Source organism: Cornus florida, unplaced genomic scaffold (assembly GCF_030987335.1).
Source record: "Cornus florida cultivar Cherokee Brave unplaced genomic scaffold, ASM3098733v1 CherokeeBrave_3.0.0_Hap2_Chr08, whole genome shotgun sequence".
Classification (NCBI taxonomy): domain Eukaryota; kingdom Viridiplantae; phylum Streptophyta; class Magnoliopsida; order Cornales; family Cornaceae; genus Cornus; species Cornus florida.
The window spans coordinates 85,131,086-85,146,493 of NW_026775578.1; the positions used below are offsets into that span (position 1 = coordinate 85,131,086).

Here is a 15,408-nt window from a genome sequence, read left to right on the forward strand (position 1 = left end):
CCAGGCTTAGCGTAGTAAATCACCTGTAGAAATTTGAGTACTTGATTATGAAATTTGGGGACCAAAAATTTAAAGCACATTGATAGAGCTTGGCTCGTCATTGCTAGTCTCAAACAAATGTCAACCATTTGACATCACTGCATGGAAATCTTCAATCTTCTGTCTCCTCTAATCATAGAATTCAGCAAGCGACAAAAGGAAAATAATGTTTAATAATATATTGATCAATTTTAGCATTCATTATTAGTATTAGATTTAAGCCACTTAATGAAAACTCAACTACAAGGAGAGAGACAGTGCTTGTGCTCGGTGCACCGGCACATCATAACTATTCATGTTGTGCGCACGTGAGTATGTGCACAACACGAACGAATATGCATGAGTTTGTATGTGTACAATACGAACAGTTGTAATGTACCCAGTGCACGAAACACATCTAATATCTTCTCCAACAGAAAGATATCGAAAGCAAACCCCATTTATGAGTTTACATGTGTATAATACGAATGGTTGTAATGTACCCAACGCATGAGACACGTCTAATATCTTCTCCAACAGAAAGATATCCAAAGCAAACCCCATTTATGAATTCACAACATAAAAATTATAAATTTTAGCTGGTTGGAATTTTTATTAGTCCACTACCCGCCACTTTATTTATGAAGTAGACATGTTAAGGTTTTCCTATAATACTTTCCACATCAGCCTATGGGATAAGAAATTAATAGATAAGCTTGAACCATTTGACACTTGAGTAGACCAATTCAATCGAGACCATTATTCATATTTTTTAAAATATAATAATACACTTATGTGGAGCCATTTTTTCAATCCAGTAATCTGAATTGAATTACTCCACCAAATTTTAATGGTCTAAGACCATCTAATAATTTTTGGGCTGTCAATTTTCTCTCTCTCACCTCAAGTACTAAAATCAGATTCAAAGTTTTCTCTCCTCTCTTTTACAAAATCGCGCGTTCCCTCTCAATTTTTCTCTCACCAGTTTTGTAATATAGTGCAGATTTGTATTTTTAATTTTAATTTTTAATTTTTAATCCTAACGTAATTCAGTAGGTTTATATTTGGCCCTTAATGTTCTTGCTTCTTCAAGGGCTTCATGTTATTGAATTTGTTTTCTTATAAATAAATACCTTTTTTTTTTTTTTTTTTTTTTTTTTTTAACAAGGCAAAGAGATACAAAGCAGGACCGTAAAAACACCAACCACCTCAAGGAGGAAGAGGTGAAAAATCCCTATAACAAACATCTAGCAGCCATTTCGGCCAAACATCCCAACACAGCTCTGTCGAGCGATGTCGAAGGGAGAATCGACTAATAGCATGCGCCACGTTATTACATGAATGAGGGGACCAAATTAGATTGCATCCCATAAAAGAAATCATCAGAAGTTTGATAAAATCAATCATAGATGAAAGAGCTGAAGAAAGAGGAGATAAAGTCATGATTGACAAACAGTCTCCTTCCACGTCCACATTAGAATAGCCCCAGTCTCGGATAAGAGCGAGGCATCGACGAAGGATTAGAGCCTCAGCCATCTCTGCCGAACAAACAAACTACAAAAAAATAGAGGCCCTCTAGGAATGATACCACCACCACATTCCTGGCAACCAACAGAGAAAGACGCATCAAAATTCAGCTTTACTCTACCCACAGTTGGGGGAAACCAGCGAGAGGGAGGAGGAGGAGCCTCCACCCGAGGCAAAGCAAACAAAGCGTGTTGAGCCACGATCTCAGAAAATTCATGAAAATCTGAAACGGCCTTAGTTACCACCTCCAAAACTTCAATGCCAGATTTTTTGAAAAGGAGGGCATTTCTCGCCTTCCAAATATTCCAGCAAATGGACGCCCCCAAACTGCAAAAATCTTTGAATAAAGGACTTTGAGACCAAACGGATAAAAGAGAAGACCAAATTTGAGGCCAAGACCCATTTTCGGCATCGCAGAATTCGACCCTTAACGGTAATGCTTTCCAAACCACTCGTGAGAAGGGGCAGGAAAAAATTGAATGTCCAATAGATTCATCATGCAGGCCACACTTGAAACAAGTGTTATCCACTGAAATGCGTCTAGACTGGAGCTTAGTAAGGTCTGGAATACGCTCGTGATAGCATTGCCAAAGGAAGCAAAGAATTTTTCGTGTGGCCTGAATCTTCCAAATGGACTGCCAAAGGGATAACCGCATTTGAGAGTGACTATATGATGGAATACAAGAGCAATCTAACTCGCGAAGCGACCGGGCCAATCTATAAGCCGACCTGACAGAAAATTTTCCATCCGAAGAGGGAGACCAAACACGGCAATAGGATCCACTAGATAGGCCAAGAGGAATCTGAAGAATAAGATTTGAATCTCTGAAGTTGAAGAGCTGATGGATCAAAGCACTATTCCAAGATCGAGTATTATGATCAATGAGCTCTTCGACCATCTGAAAAGAGGGATTAAGCGATGGAGATGAAATAAAAGGCTTCCCGGGATCCAGCAACCAATTGTCTTCCCGTATGCAGATTGAAGAGCCATCTCCCACAACCCATGAAATACCTTTTTTAATAAGGTTTTTAGAAGCTGAAATGCTACGCCAACCCCAAGAAGCATTAGCCGGGCATCGCGACTCCAGGAAGGATTTATCACGAAAATATTTTTGCTTGAAAACTGTAAAGAACAAAGACTGGTCGTTAAAGTCTGAACCCATCTCCATCCTACACCCAAACTTAGACAAAAGAGCCAAGTTGAAATCTTCCAAGTCTCTAAATCCCAAGCCCCCACATAAAGAGTTCCATATTAACCAATTAATAGGATTCCCATCAGCTTTTCCTGACCACCAAAACACACGGAATTTACTAGTGATTGCCTTTGCTACAGAAGAAGGGATCTTATAACATTGAAGAGTGTAGGTAGGTAGAGCAGCCATAAAGGATTTAAGCATTGTTTTTCTGCCAGCCCTAGAGAGCATATCACCTTTCATCGTTCGAACCTTTGCTTCAATTCTCTCCTTCAAGAATTTGAACGCCTCAGCTTTGGACCGATGTATAAGCGATGGGAGACCTAAGTATTTATTTACCCAATTCGAAGGTTCTATTCTCAGGATTCGGCTCAAGGAGAGGCAAAAACTTGGGTCAGTATTTTTACTGAAAAAGACTCCTGACTTTGAAAAATTCACCCTCTGTCCAGAAAGAGCAGAGTATAGATCCAGAATGCCCATGAGATTTGAAACTTCAGGGTCTTCAGCTCGACAAAAAAGGATAAAATCATCCGCAAAGAGCATGTGGCTAACTGATGGGACCGACGGACCAATTTTAACTCCATGGATAGAGTGATTGCATTCAGCTTGTTTCAATAAGAAGCTCAAACCTTCTACGCATAAAAGAAAAAGAAATGGAGACAAGGGATCTCCTTGTCGGAGATCCCGGGAAGGTTGAAAACAGCTACCAGAAACCGCATTAATAGTAATAGAGAAAGAAACAGAAGTAACACAGGACATAATCACTGAAACCCATTTGGAGTGGAAACTGAAACCTTTTCGCATACCTTCAAGGAAGCTCCATTCGATCTGATTATATGCTTTTTCCATATCGAGCTTGAAAGCGAGGAAACCTCGTTTGCCACTTGACTTAGATTTAAGGTAATGCATGAACTCATGCACAAGAAGAATATTTTCATGAATGAGTTGGTTGGGCACAAAAGCTGGCTGGTGGTTAGACACAAGGATATTCATGAGCGGCCGAAGACGATTTGCCAGGATTTTTGAGAAGATTCTGTAGATGACATTACAAAGGCTGATTGGCCGGAAGTGAGACATTCTCGTTGGATGCTTTACTTTCGGAATAAGCACAAGATTGTTATGATTAATGCTCCAAAGCATGTGCCCAGAATCAAGAAAGGAATTAAAACCATTCAGAAGGTCGTCCTTTACAACCGCCCAATTATTTTGGAAGAATAAAGGAGTGAAGCCGTCTGGCCTTGGATCCTTAAAAGGACCCATAGTAGATAATGGTAATTTTAATTCTGCTTCAGTCCCACGCCGAAGCAAATCACCATTCATCTCATCCGAAATGAGGTTCGGGACAAGACTCCAAAAATCTGAAATTGGGTTCAAGGATTCAGACGTGAACAAGCTTCGAAAGTACTGTTCTGCAGTGCCCCGCATAACATTAGCAACATCATGCCAAATACCTTGATCATCTTCAATACCAGAAATCTCATTCTTCCGACGTCTGATCATCGTTTTTCGATGGAAGAATGCTGTGTTTTTATCCCCAAGATTTAACCAAGAGAGTCTCGACTTCTGCTTCCAAAATATTTCCTCATTGCCCCAAGCTTTAGCCAACTCCTTTTTGAGCTAAAAGATGGTGGACCGATTATACTAACTGTAATTAGATTTCAGAGTAGCTAGCTGATCCTGTAAATTGTGAATTGTTTTCTGAGAGTTTAGCTTACACCCATGGTTCCAAGACTTAAGGTTTGCCTTACAGTGCTTGATTTTTTCTTTGAGACGAAATAACGTGGATCCTTGGACTGGTAAATCCCATGAGTCTGTAATAATAGTAGAGCAGTCTGGGTACTTCAACCAACGAGCATCAAACTTGAACTAACGTGATCCTCTGGGAGCTTTTGTATTTGAATCAGAAGCAAGGCCGCATGATCAGATCCAGAAACTTGGAGATGCATCAAAGAATAATGAGGGTAAGCTCGCAGCCAGTCTTGAGAGCACAAACCTCGATCGATGCGAGTCTAAATAGTATGAGGTGGATTCCTATTATTACACCAAGTATAGGGAAAGCCTTTGAAACCTATATCCGAGAGATTAAAATTGGTCAAAAATTGCCAAAAATCTTTAAGGGTCCATGCCTGCCTGTGAAAAAGAACCTCCCCTCTTTTCATGCGGGTGAAGCATAGCGTTAAAGTCCCCAATTAGCAACCACCAGGAACAAAGGCGAGATTGAATGTTTTGAAGGTACCGCCATTGACTAGCTCTTATTCGATCATCACAAGAAGCATAAACTGCCGTGAAAGCCTAAGACCCAGCAGAAGGACCAGCATCGATCACACACTATACTTGAAAATCGATAAAATCAGCCACTGTAATATTCAGGTCTCCAACATAGAAAAGGGCAAGGCTTCCCGCTGTACGACGCGGAGAAATAATAAACACTTCATAGTTACCCAACAAATGGCGGATATGGTCGATTTTTTCATTTTGATTCTTAGTTTCCAAAAGACAAAAAATATGTGGAGAATGGAGGTGAATAAACCTCCTCAACTGGGAAATTGTTAGGGGTTTCCCCACACCCTTACAATTCCACACCATAATCTTCATGGAGACCTTTGGGACCAATTGGGGCTAGTCGCCTCCACCCGAACACCAATAGACTCATCTAACAAATGCACGCCCACATCATCAGAAGTAACCTCCTCCAAAGCAGAGAAAGATTTTTTCCAACGAAAAAATCAGGAGTTGAAGTCGTGTATACACTGTCAAGTTTGCATTTAGCATGCGAGAAACCAGAAATAGGTTTTGACAAAGTAGAGGCAGGATGAGCCTTTCGCTTCCAGTAACTTTGGACTGAAAACCCTTTTGAAGAAAAGAGATGACTCAACTATTGCGAGGGCATCGAGGTAGAGGATGGTATAGAAATTTGCGGCTCAACAAGAATGTCAAGAGGAGAATTCACCAAACTGTCATAGGCTTTGGCCTCGAAAATAGACTAGGGTGGGGAAGCACATACACCTAGGTCAAAACTTTGGAGGATAATAGATCTCATGGGGTGAAATAAGCCAACAAAATCCATTAGATTAAGTTGGGCTTGGACAAGGCCCTCGGCCCATTGAGTTAGGGGAAAAAGCTGAGACGCCCACTGAGGTACAATTGGATATTGGGCCTCAACAGTAGCCCATTGCCCGCTATCAGGAACCGTTAAGTGAGAAGTTGAAACACTACTCGAGGAAGCGTATCCAGGTGCAAGATCTTGTGGTGGTAAGTGGACGGTTGATGTGACTGGAAAGACTAACGTAGTCAGTTGAAAGACAAAAAGCAAAGTAAAACCTTCGTCATGGTCGACGTCATGACAAGATAAAGATTGTTCACCGGTGCTTTTGGAGTCACTGATGGCCGGGCAACTCAACTCAAAAATCAGAGGCTGAGAAGGAGAGGATTGAGGAACTTCCAGAGGTATCTGTATACCAGAAGGACAGTCATACCTAAGATATGGGCCAAAGGGGAGGTGATGGGTTACTGGCAGCTTGCATTATTTCACTGTAGGCCCCAAGCAACCACATAGATAGCAAAAAATGGACAACCGTTTGTATTGGAACGAAATCCACCTGGGTTCGCCATTAAATATCATCCGGAGACCTCGTCGCAAAGGTCATGTGATGTCCACCGTGACCCGGAGTCGTAAGAATCGTCCGCCACCTTTCACATTCTCTCTGATTTCTACTTCATGGGTCTGGAGGAAAGAGGCCACAATCTTTCTACTAACACATTCATTTATGCCTTCCAAAAAGAGGTTGGATGGATGGACCCAAAAGTCCACTGTTTTGAAAAGATCATTTGAAATGACTAAATTTGGGCGCTAGGAAATTAGGATGAGAAGGCGATTTTCGAAATACCATGGCCTGGTAAGAAGAACCCGTTGTCAGACTGTCTCCTCTTGAAATAAGAATTGGTAGATATTTTCTTAGAGTTTCAGGACTTTAAGAGATAAACAGACCCATAATTTTCCAAGGGTATCTCGTAGACCCCCCATATTAACACCGGTCTCTTTCAGCAATTTTCCTATAAGGCTGTGTTTGCACTATTTAATGCCTTCTATAAGGTCTTCGGCAATAATAGTAATGGTGATGTCTTCATCTTCGGTGAGAGTAAATCCTCCCAGCTGATGGAGTAGTTAGTGATCTATAAATAGAGAAAGAACAAGGAGACAAAGAAAAGAGAACAATTAGAGAAAAGAAAAAAAAAGAAAAAGCCTCAACTGACATAAAAGAGGAAAAAGAACACTCATAGGAAAGAGAGAAAGAAAACCCCTACGGAAACGAGAGGACGAAATCTATAAATAAATACTTGGTTTGCTTGAATTATAGAGAAAGAAAGTTGTTACATCAACATGGGTTTAATTTTCTTAGAGACTGAGAGAGGCTTTAGAGAGAGAAATTGGAAGAATAGGCTGAAATCCACTTGAGCTCTTAATCAAACCCAATAAGAAAACACAATATGCCACTCATAAACTGTTAGTTCGCGGCCCTATGTAAACATTCCTTTTTATCTTGGTTTCTTGGATTCTTCAAAATTCATCTAACAGTTTTGTTTTTTATTCTCAATTTTTCGAATTTCATCACTATATGTAAACCTTCTACAACCATCTTTACGTTTTTGAGTTACCTGGAATCTCCAGAAACAAGGAATTGACTAATCAAACGGCTGGTTAGATGTGTAATGTTTTTGTCAGCATAAGCTGTATTTTCTAATGTATTTATGTAAATTCTCCTAAATTGATTTGGTAATTAATGGTTATAATTAAGATAGTTGACTGTAAAATATATTATTAGTGTAATATGTTCTAACCATATATAGGTTGACCACATAGGGTTTAGGTTTCTTACACTCCACACATCTTGTCACCTATATAAACCCCTGTGTATGTCATATCATCATATCAATACAATACACAGTTTCTCTCTTTTATATTTTTAACATGACATCAGAGCCAAGTTAAGAATTTTTTCTTCTTCTTCGTATTCCGTATTTCGAATATCGTATTTCGAATTTTATTCCTATTGTTAGTTTAAATGGCAATTACTTCAGGTGCAACTACTGTACCAACCCCGACTTCAGCACCGCAAATCATAGTCCACCAAGACAATTATGCATTTCCAACTGGAATTATACTGGATGAGACTAATTACTCATTATGGCCTCAACTCATGGAGATGCGGATTGGTGCTTGTAACAAAGCTGTGTATCTCACCGGAGAAGCGACAAAACCTGCACCTGGAGATCCGAAATTATAGTTATGGATAACCGAAAATCATCAAGTGAAGAGTTGGCTCATTGACTCAATGAGCACATCATTGATGTAGTGATTTATTCGTCTTCCCATGGCTAAGAAGATATTTGTTTAAAACCTTCTATAACGGATCGGATGAAACGTGTATTTTTGAATTGAATCAGTGGTCTTTTTCTACCAAGCAGAATGGTCGCCCTTTGCCAACATACTATAATGAACTTGTTGCTATTTTTTAGGAGATTGATCACATGACTATGTCACAGGTAGTAACAGTTGAAGGAGTGGTTCAATTGCACTCAACCATGGCGAGGCTTCGAGTTCATATTTTTCTAAGTGGACTTGACTCTGAGTTTGAATAGGTTCGTGGAGAAATCTTACAAAAAGATCTAAAGCTTGACCTTGAGAATACGTATGCATATGTCCGGAGAGAGTATCAGCAGAAGTAGACGATGGGAGGATCTCATCCAATCTCTGAGAGCTTGGCGATGATAACCAACCAAACTCAACAAGGACCACTATCGGGCCCTTTGAAAAATTGGAGTAATCAGGCAACTAAAAAATCTGGAGGGCGAGTATGTACTCAATGTGGCTCGAGCCATTCGAAACAACGATGCTACGATCGAGATTATTGGCTATCCTAACTGGTGGGATTTTATGAAGAAGCCTCGGAAGAATATTGGAGGAAAAGCCATGGTGACTTCTACGGAAGATGAGCAGGTGTAACTAATGGCAAATGTTGTTCACTTAGGTATACTTGGTAAAACTTCTGTACTCTCTATGACTTCTAAGAATAGTGCTTGGATTATTGATACAGGTGCATCGGATCATATGACGAGGGACTCTGGTTAGTTAAAATCTCTTAACACTCCTTCTCAGTCAATTATTTCCACAGCTAATGGTAGTACCTCTCCTATTACTGGAGAAGGGTTTGATACTTTGTCCGATTCTCTCACTTTAGATACTGTTCGTATTGTTCCATCCCTTAAATACAACCTTGTTTCTGTTACCGAAATTACCTCTACCCTTGAGTGCACTGTAACTTTTTGGTATTCCTTTTGTGTTTTTTAGGACATTCTAACCCGAAAAATTCTTGGTTATGGTATTAGACGGGGCAAACTTTATTATTTGGAGTTGATGGAAAAGGGGGTGGGGGCGTCAAAGTTTAGTCAAGCGAATCAAACAGGTAGTGAAGATAAAGCTTGAGTAATTGTATGGTTATGGCACTGAAGGCTAGGGCATCATTCTTTTGGTTATCTTAAGAAGTTACAACCGCATTTGTTTTCGTGTTTAAGTGATTTAGACTTTCATTATGAAATTTGTGAACTGGCAAAGAGCCATCGTAATTCTTATTTACCAAGTTTGCATAAAAGCTCAGAACCTTTTGCGGTTATTCACTTGGATGTTTAGGTCCTGAAAAAATTCCTTCACTTTCTAATGCTCATTATTTTGTTACGTTTATTGATGAATGTACTCGAACGACTTGGATATCTCTTCTTCGAAGTAAGAGTGATGTAGGTACAACATTTCAGGAATTTCATAATATGTAGGTGTGTCACTCCAATTGGTATAAAGCCTTTTGGGGTAAAGCCCAAGAACAAAACCGTGTGGGCTCAGGCTAAAGCGAACAATATCATACCATGTGCTGGAGTGGGTCGTTACATGAAGCCTGCTCCTTGATTCCACCATGCAAAGACACATTTCTTTCCATCCACATCTTCCAAATGAACACACAAAAAACCCCTTTTAGAATTTTGGACTTAAGCCAGTCAGTCTGAACCTGTAGTAGCAGCCACTCCACAGACTGGTTTGTACCTTGAAACCTCACAACTGGTATGTGAAACGTATCTAGCACTTGCTGCCATACCTCTATAGCATAGGAACAATTGCAAAACAGATGGTCATTTGAGTCTTCCTCCTTAAAACAATTGTGACAAATAGCCGCCCAGAAAACCCTCTTCTTTGTAAATTAACATAGGACAAGTTCTTATTATGCAAAATAATAACAACCAAGACAACAACTCTAGGTCGGCAAAATTTCCAACAAATCTCCTTCCAGATAATTGTCTGCCCTCTAGCTCTACAAACTCTCTAAACATTCTTCAAACTAAACCTGCCATGAGTCCATACAATATCATCTTTACTAGACTTCACCACTATATTGGCCATAAAATTTACAGCAGCAACTGGAAAGAAAGGAGGGAAGGACCATTGTCCATCCACAATTATAGTATTTAACATAGCCAACTTATCATAATTTTTAAAAAGACCAATCCCAAATCTCTGAACAAGTGACAACCCTGCACACCAAGAATCATATAACATGTTAAAAGAGGTCCTATTCCCAACCCTAAATTCTGCATTTTCTTCAATAAACTCTCTGGTGTCCAAAATTTGCTTCCAAATGGAAGAATCCTGCACCTTAGGCTGAACAGTCCACAAAAAGTGGTGTATCTTATTTATTGAAAAAATAATTATAATACAAATACACATTGAGATGATGATGATAATAAATATAAGTAAAATTAAAAAAAAAGAAAAAAAGAAGTGGTGTATCACTCATCACAAATCTAAAAATATTAATGTCAATTAGAAAGTAAGAGAGAGAGAGAATAAACTAGTTACCGGATGAGTTTGGAGAAGAAGAGAGAGAGAATAAACCAGTGGTGTATCACTCATCACAAATCTGGTCTCTTTTCTTTCGTCTTCTTCTTGTCCTCACAGTCACTTCTATATATTCTCTTTTCTTTATTAATGATGCGTATGTATAGTTTAAATTTAAATTTAATTATTGAATGAAATATGTGACAAAAAATTTTAAAATTTGTGGATTCTTTATCATTGGATGTTAGACATAACCCACTAAATATATGTGTAATTTATTCATTGAATGTTAGACATGCTTGCGGATTCTTTATCATAAGGTACATAAGTTACATGGAGTTGTGGAGTTACGGATTCTTCATCATGAGGTACATTGGATGTTGGACATGCTTGCAAATTCTTCATCATGAAGTACATGGAGTTGTGGAATGGCAGTGAATTATCAAGTACCTTTAATGTAAGTTGGGTAATTTATTTATTTTTTTTGCATGGTCCATTCTGTGTAAAGTACATAACATAGTACTAGATTTATTGTGGTCCTGTATATTTTTATATGATACAGGAAGAACCTAAGCCCCTGCGTTCGAAGTTCATTTTGGATGTGTTGGACGATCCCAGGAACGCAAGACCAGATGATTTCTACAAGCTTGCCAACATTCAACAATGACAAGATTGCCTTTTTGGTTTACAGAGGTTGTTAGATGTGTGTTAATGAAATGGAAGTGGAGTTCCAAGTTTGTTGAATTGCATATATGTGGTGAAGTAGTAATATTTCAAAGAGTTCAGGTGACAGTTAAATGGAGAAATTCTTGTTGCAGGTATGGGTAGATTTTTATAGAGGTTAAGGTGACAGTTAAATGAGGAAATTCTTGTTGCAGGTATGGGCAGATTTTTGTAGAGGTTAAGGTGACAGTTAAATGGGAAAATTCTTTTTGCAGGGTATATTTGCGTTAGGACAAAAAATGCCTCGCTGGGAACGTGCAACCTCAATTCCAAGAAAATATTTCAGTCGCCCAAGGTCTTTGATGAAAATCTTTTTTGCAAGAAAGTATTTCAATTTTTTAAAGAATGTACAGTACAACCCAATCAAAATCTCCAAAATTCAAATATTGATCAACTACTAAGTTCGAAAATCTTAGGATCCGGGGACGGAGTTATGAATATGGTGATAAAATAAATTCAAGAAAGGAAATGCAATTTTTTTTAGGAGAATTAAAAAAAAAATTGAAGAAAATTATATACATTGAAAATAAAAAAATTTAATGAGTAAGCATGGCCCAAGGAGGCACGTGTTTTATAAATTTTATACATTTAAAAGAAAAAATTAATGGACCAGCATGCCCGAGGCCGGTGCTGGCTCCGTCCACGTTGAGGTGGATAAAAACAAAACCTTTGACGAATTCTATATTAAGATTAATTAATTAATGATATGCAAGCTATTATGAAAAAAAATGTGGTTAGGAAAAAAAAAAATTTGTTTGGGTCCCTGCCTCCTAGATTTCAACTACCATTAAAGAAAGTAATATGCGGCCATTTAGGAACTCTTTCATCTAGAAGATGTTATGGAATTGCCATTTGTGCTTGTTATATTATTTTGTATCCAAAAACACACCTTATGAACCAACCAAAAAAAACAAAGGCAGAAAAGGATGACACAGAAAAATATATATTAAGTGCACACTCAAATATATTGACGAAAAAAAAAGGAAAAAGAATGAGAGAATCAAAAGAATTTTCAGGAATTAAACACTAAACAGATTAACACAAATATGTATCATTTGCATTTCAAATTCTGGATTTGCTGGCTCGCGATATTAACTTCCATGGTGCAATTCATATTGGTAGCTTTCTTCTTCTTCATCACCAGCATTAGCTCCACCTTTCCGGTCAATCTTGATGTGCTGCTCAGTGGCAAAATCCCAGAATTGAAATCACTTCCTAATTCTGAACTGGTTGGTAAATTGGTTGATGATAGGTTTATTGTAACATTGAACCTCTTGGTTGATTGAAATTTAGCGGTTGACTTAGGAACAAAAGCATTCCCTATTTCTGCACCCCTGTAGTAGAAGGTAATGGTACCATTGTCGAATTTGTAGGGACCGAAGTTGGTGTTCTTGACACCAAGTCGAGCATTCATTCTCATGTCAAATGATGATGCCGTGACACTAAACGTCTCAAATGAGGCAGCACGTATGCGGAACTTGGGAGTTTTGACCTTCATGACAGTGAGTGAAAAGATGACTATAACAATGGTTTGGAATACAGCGAACGCAGCAATATACAGAATAAGTTTCTTGCGTTTCTGGCGTTTAAGTTCTTTGGTTTGTGCCTCTTCGTCTGCTCGGCCATAACTATATGGTGCTACCGAGTTATGCCCTGGTTGCTGCTCCTTCTCTGCCATTAATCTTGTTGATAAAGGTTGACAAGCTGGTTGAGACCTGAGAGAGAGAGAGAGAGAGAGATTGGCTTGTCTAGAAAAGGATAATTCAAGAGTGAAATATGAGCACAGGCTCTATGAATAAAAGAGACAGTGAAATGGAACACACCTTTGCTGCAAATTTTAAGATCTGTTGGTGAATATTAAAGGGCTTGTGGCAATCTGTATTTATAATGAAAATATATGTGCTTGTGATGGATGTTAATAAATTATGGAACACATTCCTTGAAGCTTCATAAACAATGGCTAAAGGGTAGACTTTCTAGAAACGCGCCTAAATGGTTTGACTTTCTTTGGTACGAAACACTCTTAAATAAAATGTCTGTTTAAATAATATATATCAGATGCTTGCTTGTATAAGGACACATAGGAAAAACAAGGCTTCACGGTGCCGTACATGACCCTATGCTGCCAATATATTCTGTTAATTCCTTTTTTATTTTTTATTTTTATTTTTTTTTAAGGCAAACACTACAAACAAGCAACCCAACTATATAGACAAAGATAACCTATCTCGAAAAGCACACTCCAATAATTGGAATGGATAGAACTGAAGAACTTGATCCTCAAACATACGAGTGATCGGTTAAGATTCGAACTATAATAAATCAACCATTTGCAATAGCACAAATCATTGTAAAATCACTTTTAGTTTGATGAAAGGTGTATAGAGTTTTGTTTGGTTTGTCACTTGAAACTAGAATTGAATTGTGCATAAACAATAATTGCAAGGAGATGAAAATAATGTAAAGAAGACTAAGGAAATGAATCCACTACCTACCCTATTAAGATGCTAACTTGTTATTAACTTGGGAAACAATTTCGGTACATGGCAATGATATGTAGCAATATGAGATTGCTACATTTCTTCAAGAAGTTCATAGGATTAAGACTTAAGTATAATCCCTCAAAGTTCCACATGCTTGAACTACCTAAATTAGGGTGTAGCCATGACATGCTCACTAAGCTAGGGGGGACTATCAAACTCCTCAATCACTATGGTAGTACACATGGAGATAAGAATCAAGAAAAGTCCATCAAAGGAGAGCCCTAAGCCATAGACTAACAAGCTTCTCATCTACATGCCAACAATAACCTTTTCACAATCTCATTTCCATTGTCACTATGAAAATGAAAGCAATATAATCATAAGGCAATAAAATCTAAGACAAGATAATAAAATCAACATGATCATTTATAGAAATTAAGATCCATTACAAAATATGAAGTGCTCTAGATCATGAAACTACCATATACATGAATCATTCCCAAAATTAAATGAAACTAAGGTATGCTTACAACGGAGGGCTTCATCACATCCCTAGAAAGGGAGTTAGTTACCCATAGGAGCAATGGAGGAAGGAAAAGAGATCATCATCCCCACCATTTTTGCACCTCAAGGCCACAAGACACCTAGCCCTCAAAACTCACAATATTTTTCTCTCTAGAACTTGCAAAAATATGAGATATCAAAAATACGACCCTCCTAGCCTTTCTATATGCCACCATAGACTCCTAACCACTCCAATTTTGTGGTCCATAATCCTTAGGAGAGTGCAGCACCACACAAAATGGGTCAAAGGGACAGCCTTAAAGGAAACAATGCAGACCATGCTCACATGTTTACGAAGTGGCGAGTGCTTGCATGCGCAGGGCAAGCGCCCGTGGAAGCTCGAAGATTCTGCCTAAAATGGCGGGCGCCCGCAGGTTCCTTGCGGGCGCCTGCGGTTGTTTCTTAGCTCTGCGTACCTTTGGTAAAAGGCCATAACTCCCTGCTCCAAATTCCAAATGACAAACCGTTTGATGATTTGGAAAGCTAACTCAAAGATCTAAGTACGTCATGTTTTAATGGGAGTCTAATTCTCAAGTGTGGTTGGTTAAAAATGAAGAACAAAGTCGAACTTCACTGCTGCTAGGTTATTTTTGGGCTCGGTCCGCTTTGGCAGGCATCCTCCTTAGTGCTTTTTGTAGGGAAAACATGAGATTAATGGGTCACTGGCTTGGCCAAAGTGAAGGTCCCTGGCAACGGCATGCTTTGATTCTTCAAAAACTCAACAAAGCAACGCTTTTAACTATCTTTGGGGCACCAACCTGAAAATGAACAAAAACACGCAAATGAAGCTAATATGTATAATATGATCAACGATTGGATTTAACTAATGCAAATAAGGGCGCTTGAATATGCAATATTCAGCGCTTATCAATGAGGTTTGGAGAGCTTGGCAGCCTCATGAGCTAAAACATTTGCTTCTTGACGAACATGAGCAAGATGAGCAAAAGGGAAACCTTTCAAAGCAGTATGTATGTCATACGCAATGGCATCAATTTCAACTGGACAAAGTTGACCCCCG

The 15,408-nt window shown here is 38.7% G+C and overlaps 2 protein-coding genes across 2 annotated transcripts; both read right to left on the reverse strand.

The window, feature by feature from the left end:
- Nucleotides 1-1,227: 1,227 nt before the first annotated feature.
- LOC132270551 (uncharacterized) lies at nucleotides 1,228-6,350 on the reverse strand. The gene is made up of 5 exons (XM_059771730.1): nucleotides 6,288-6,350; nucleotides 6,102-6,189; nucleotides 5,881-6,011; nucleotides 1,607-4,355; nucleotides 1,228-1,556 (listed from the first exon to the last, which is right to left on the reverse strand). Exons 1-5 carry the CDS (start codon nucleotides 6,348-6,350, stop codon nucleotides 1,228-1,230), a joined length of 3,360 nt encoding a protein of 1,119 aa, XP_059627713.1.
- A 6,044-nt stretch (nucleotides 6,351-12,394) lies between these two features.
- LOC132270552 (late embryogenesis abundant protein At1g64065-like) lies at nucleotides 12,395-13,021 on the reverse strand. Its single transcript, XM_059771731.1, has one exon. It carries the CDS (start codon nucleotides 13,019-13,021, stop codon nucleotides 12,395-12,397), a length of 627 nt encoding a protein of 208 aa, XP_059627714.1.
- Between the last annotated feature and the right edge of the window lie 2,387 nt (nucleotides 13,022-15,408).

Bases quoted from the DNA above. Each gene is read 5' to 3' on its own strand.
- LOC132270551 (XM_059771730.1), bottom strand. From the start codon at position 6,350: ATGGCGAACCCAGGTGGATTTCGTTCCAATACAAACGGTTGTCCATTT. The intron at 6,190-6,287 runs GTTGCTTGGGGC...TCTGGTATACAG, and splicing joins CATTTTTTGCTATCTATGTG to ATACCTCTGGAAGTTCCTCA. The intron at 4,356-5,880 runs GTACCTCAGTGG...ACCATCTTTTAG, and splicing joins TTGAGGCCCAATATCCAATT to CTCAAAAAGGAGTTGGCTAA.
- LOC132270552 (XM_059771731.1), bottom strand. From the start codon at position 13,021: ATGGCAGAGAAGGAGCAGCAACCAGGGCATAACTCGGTAGCACCATAT.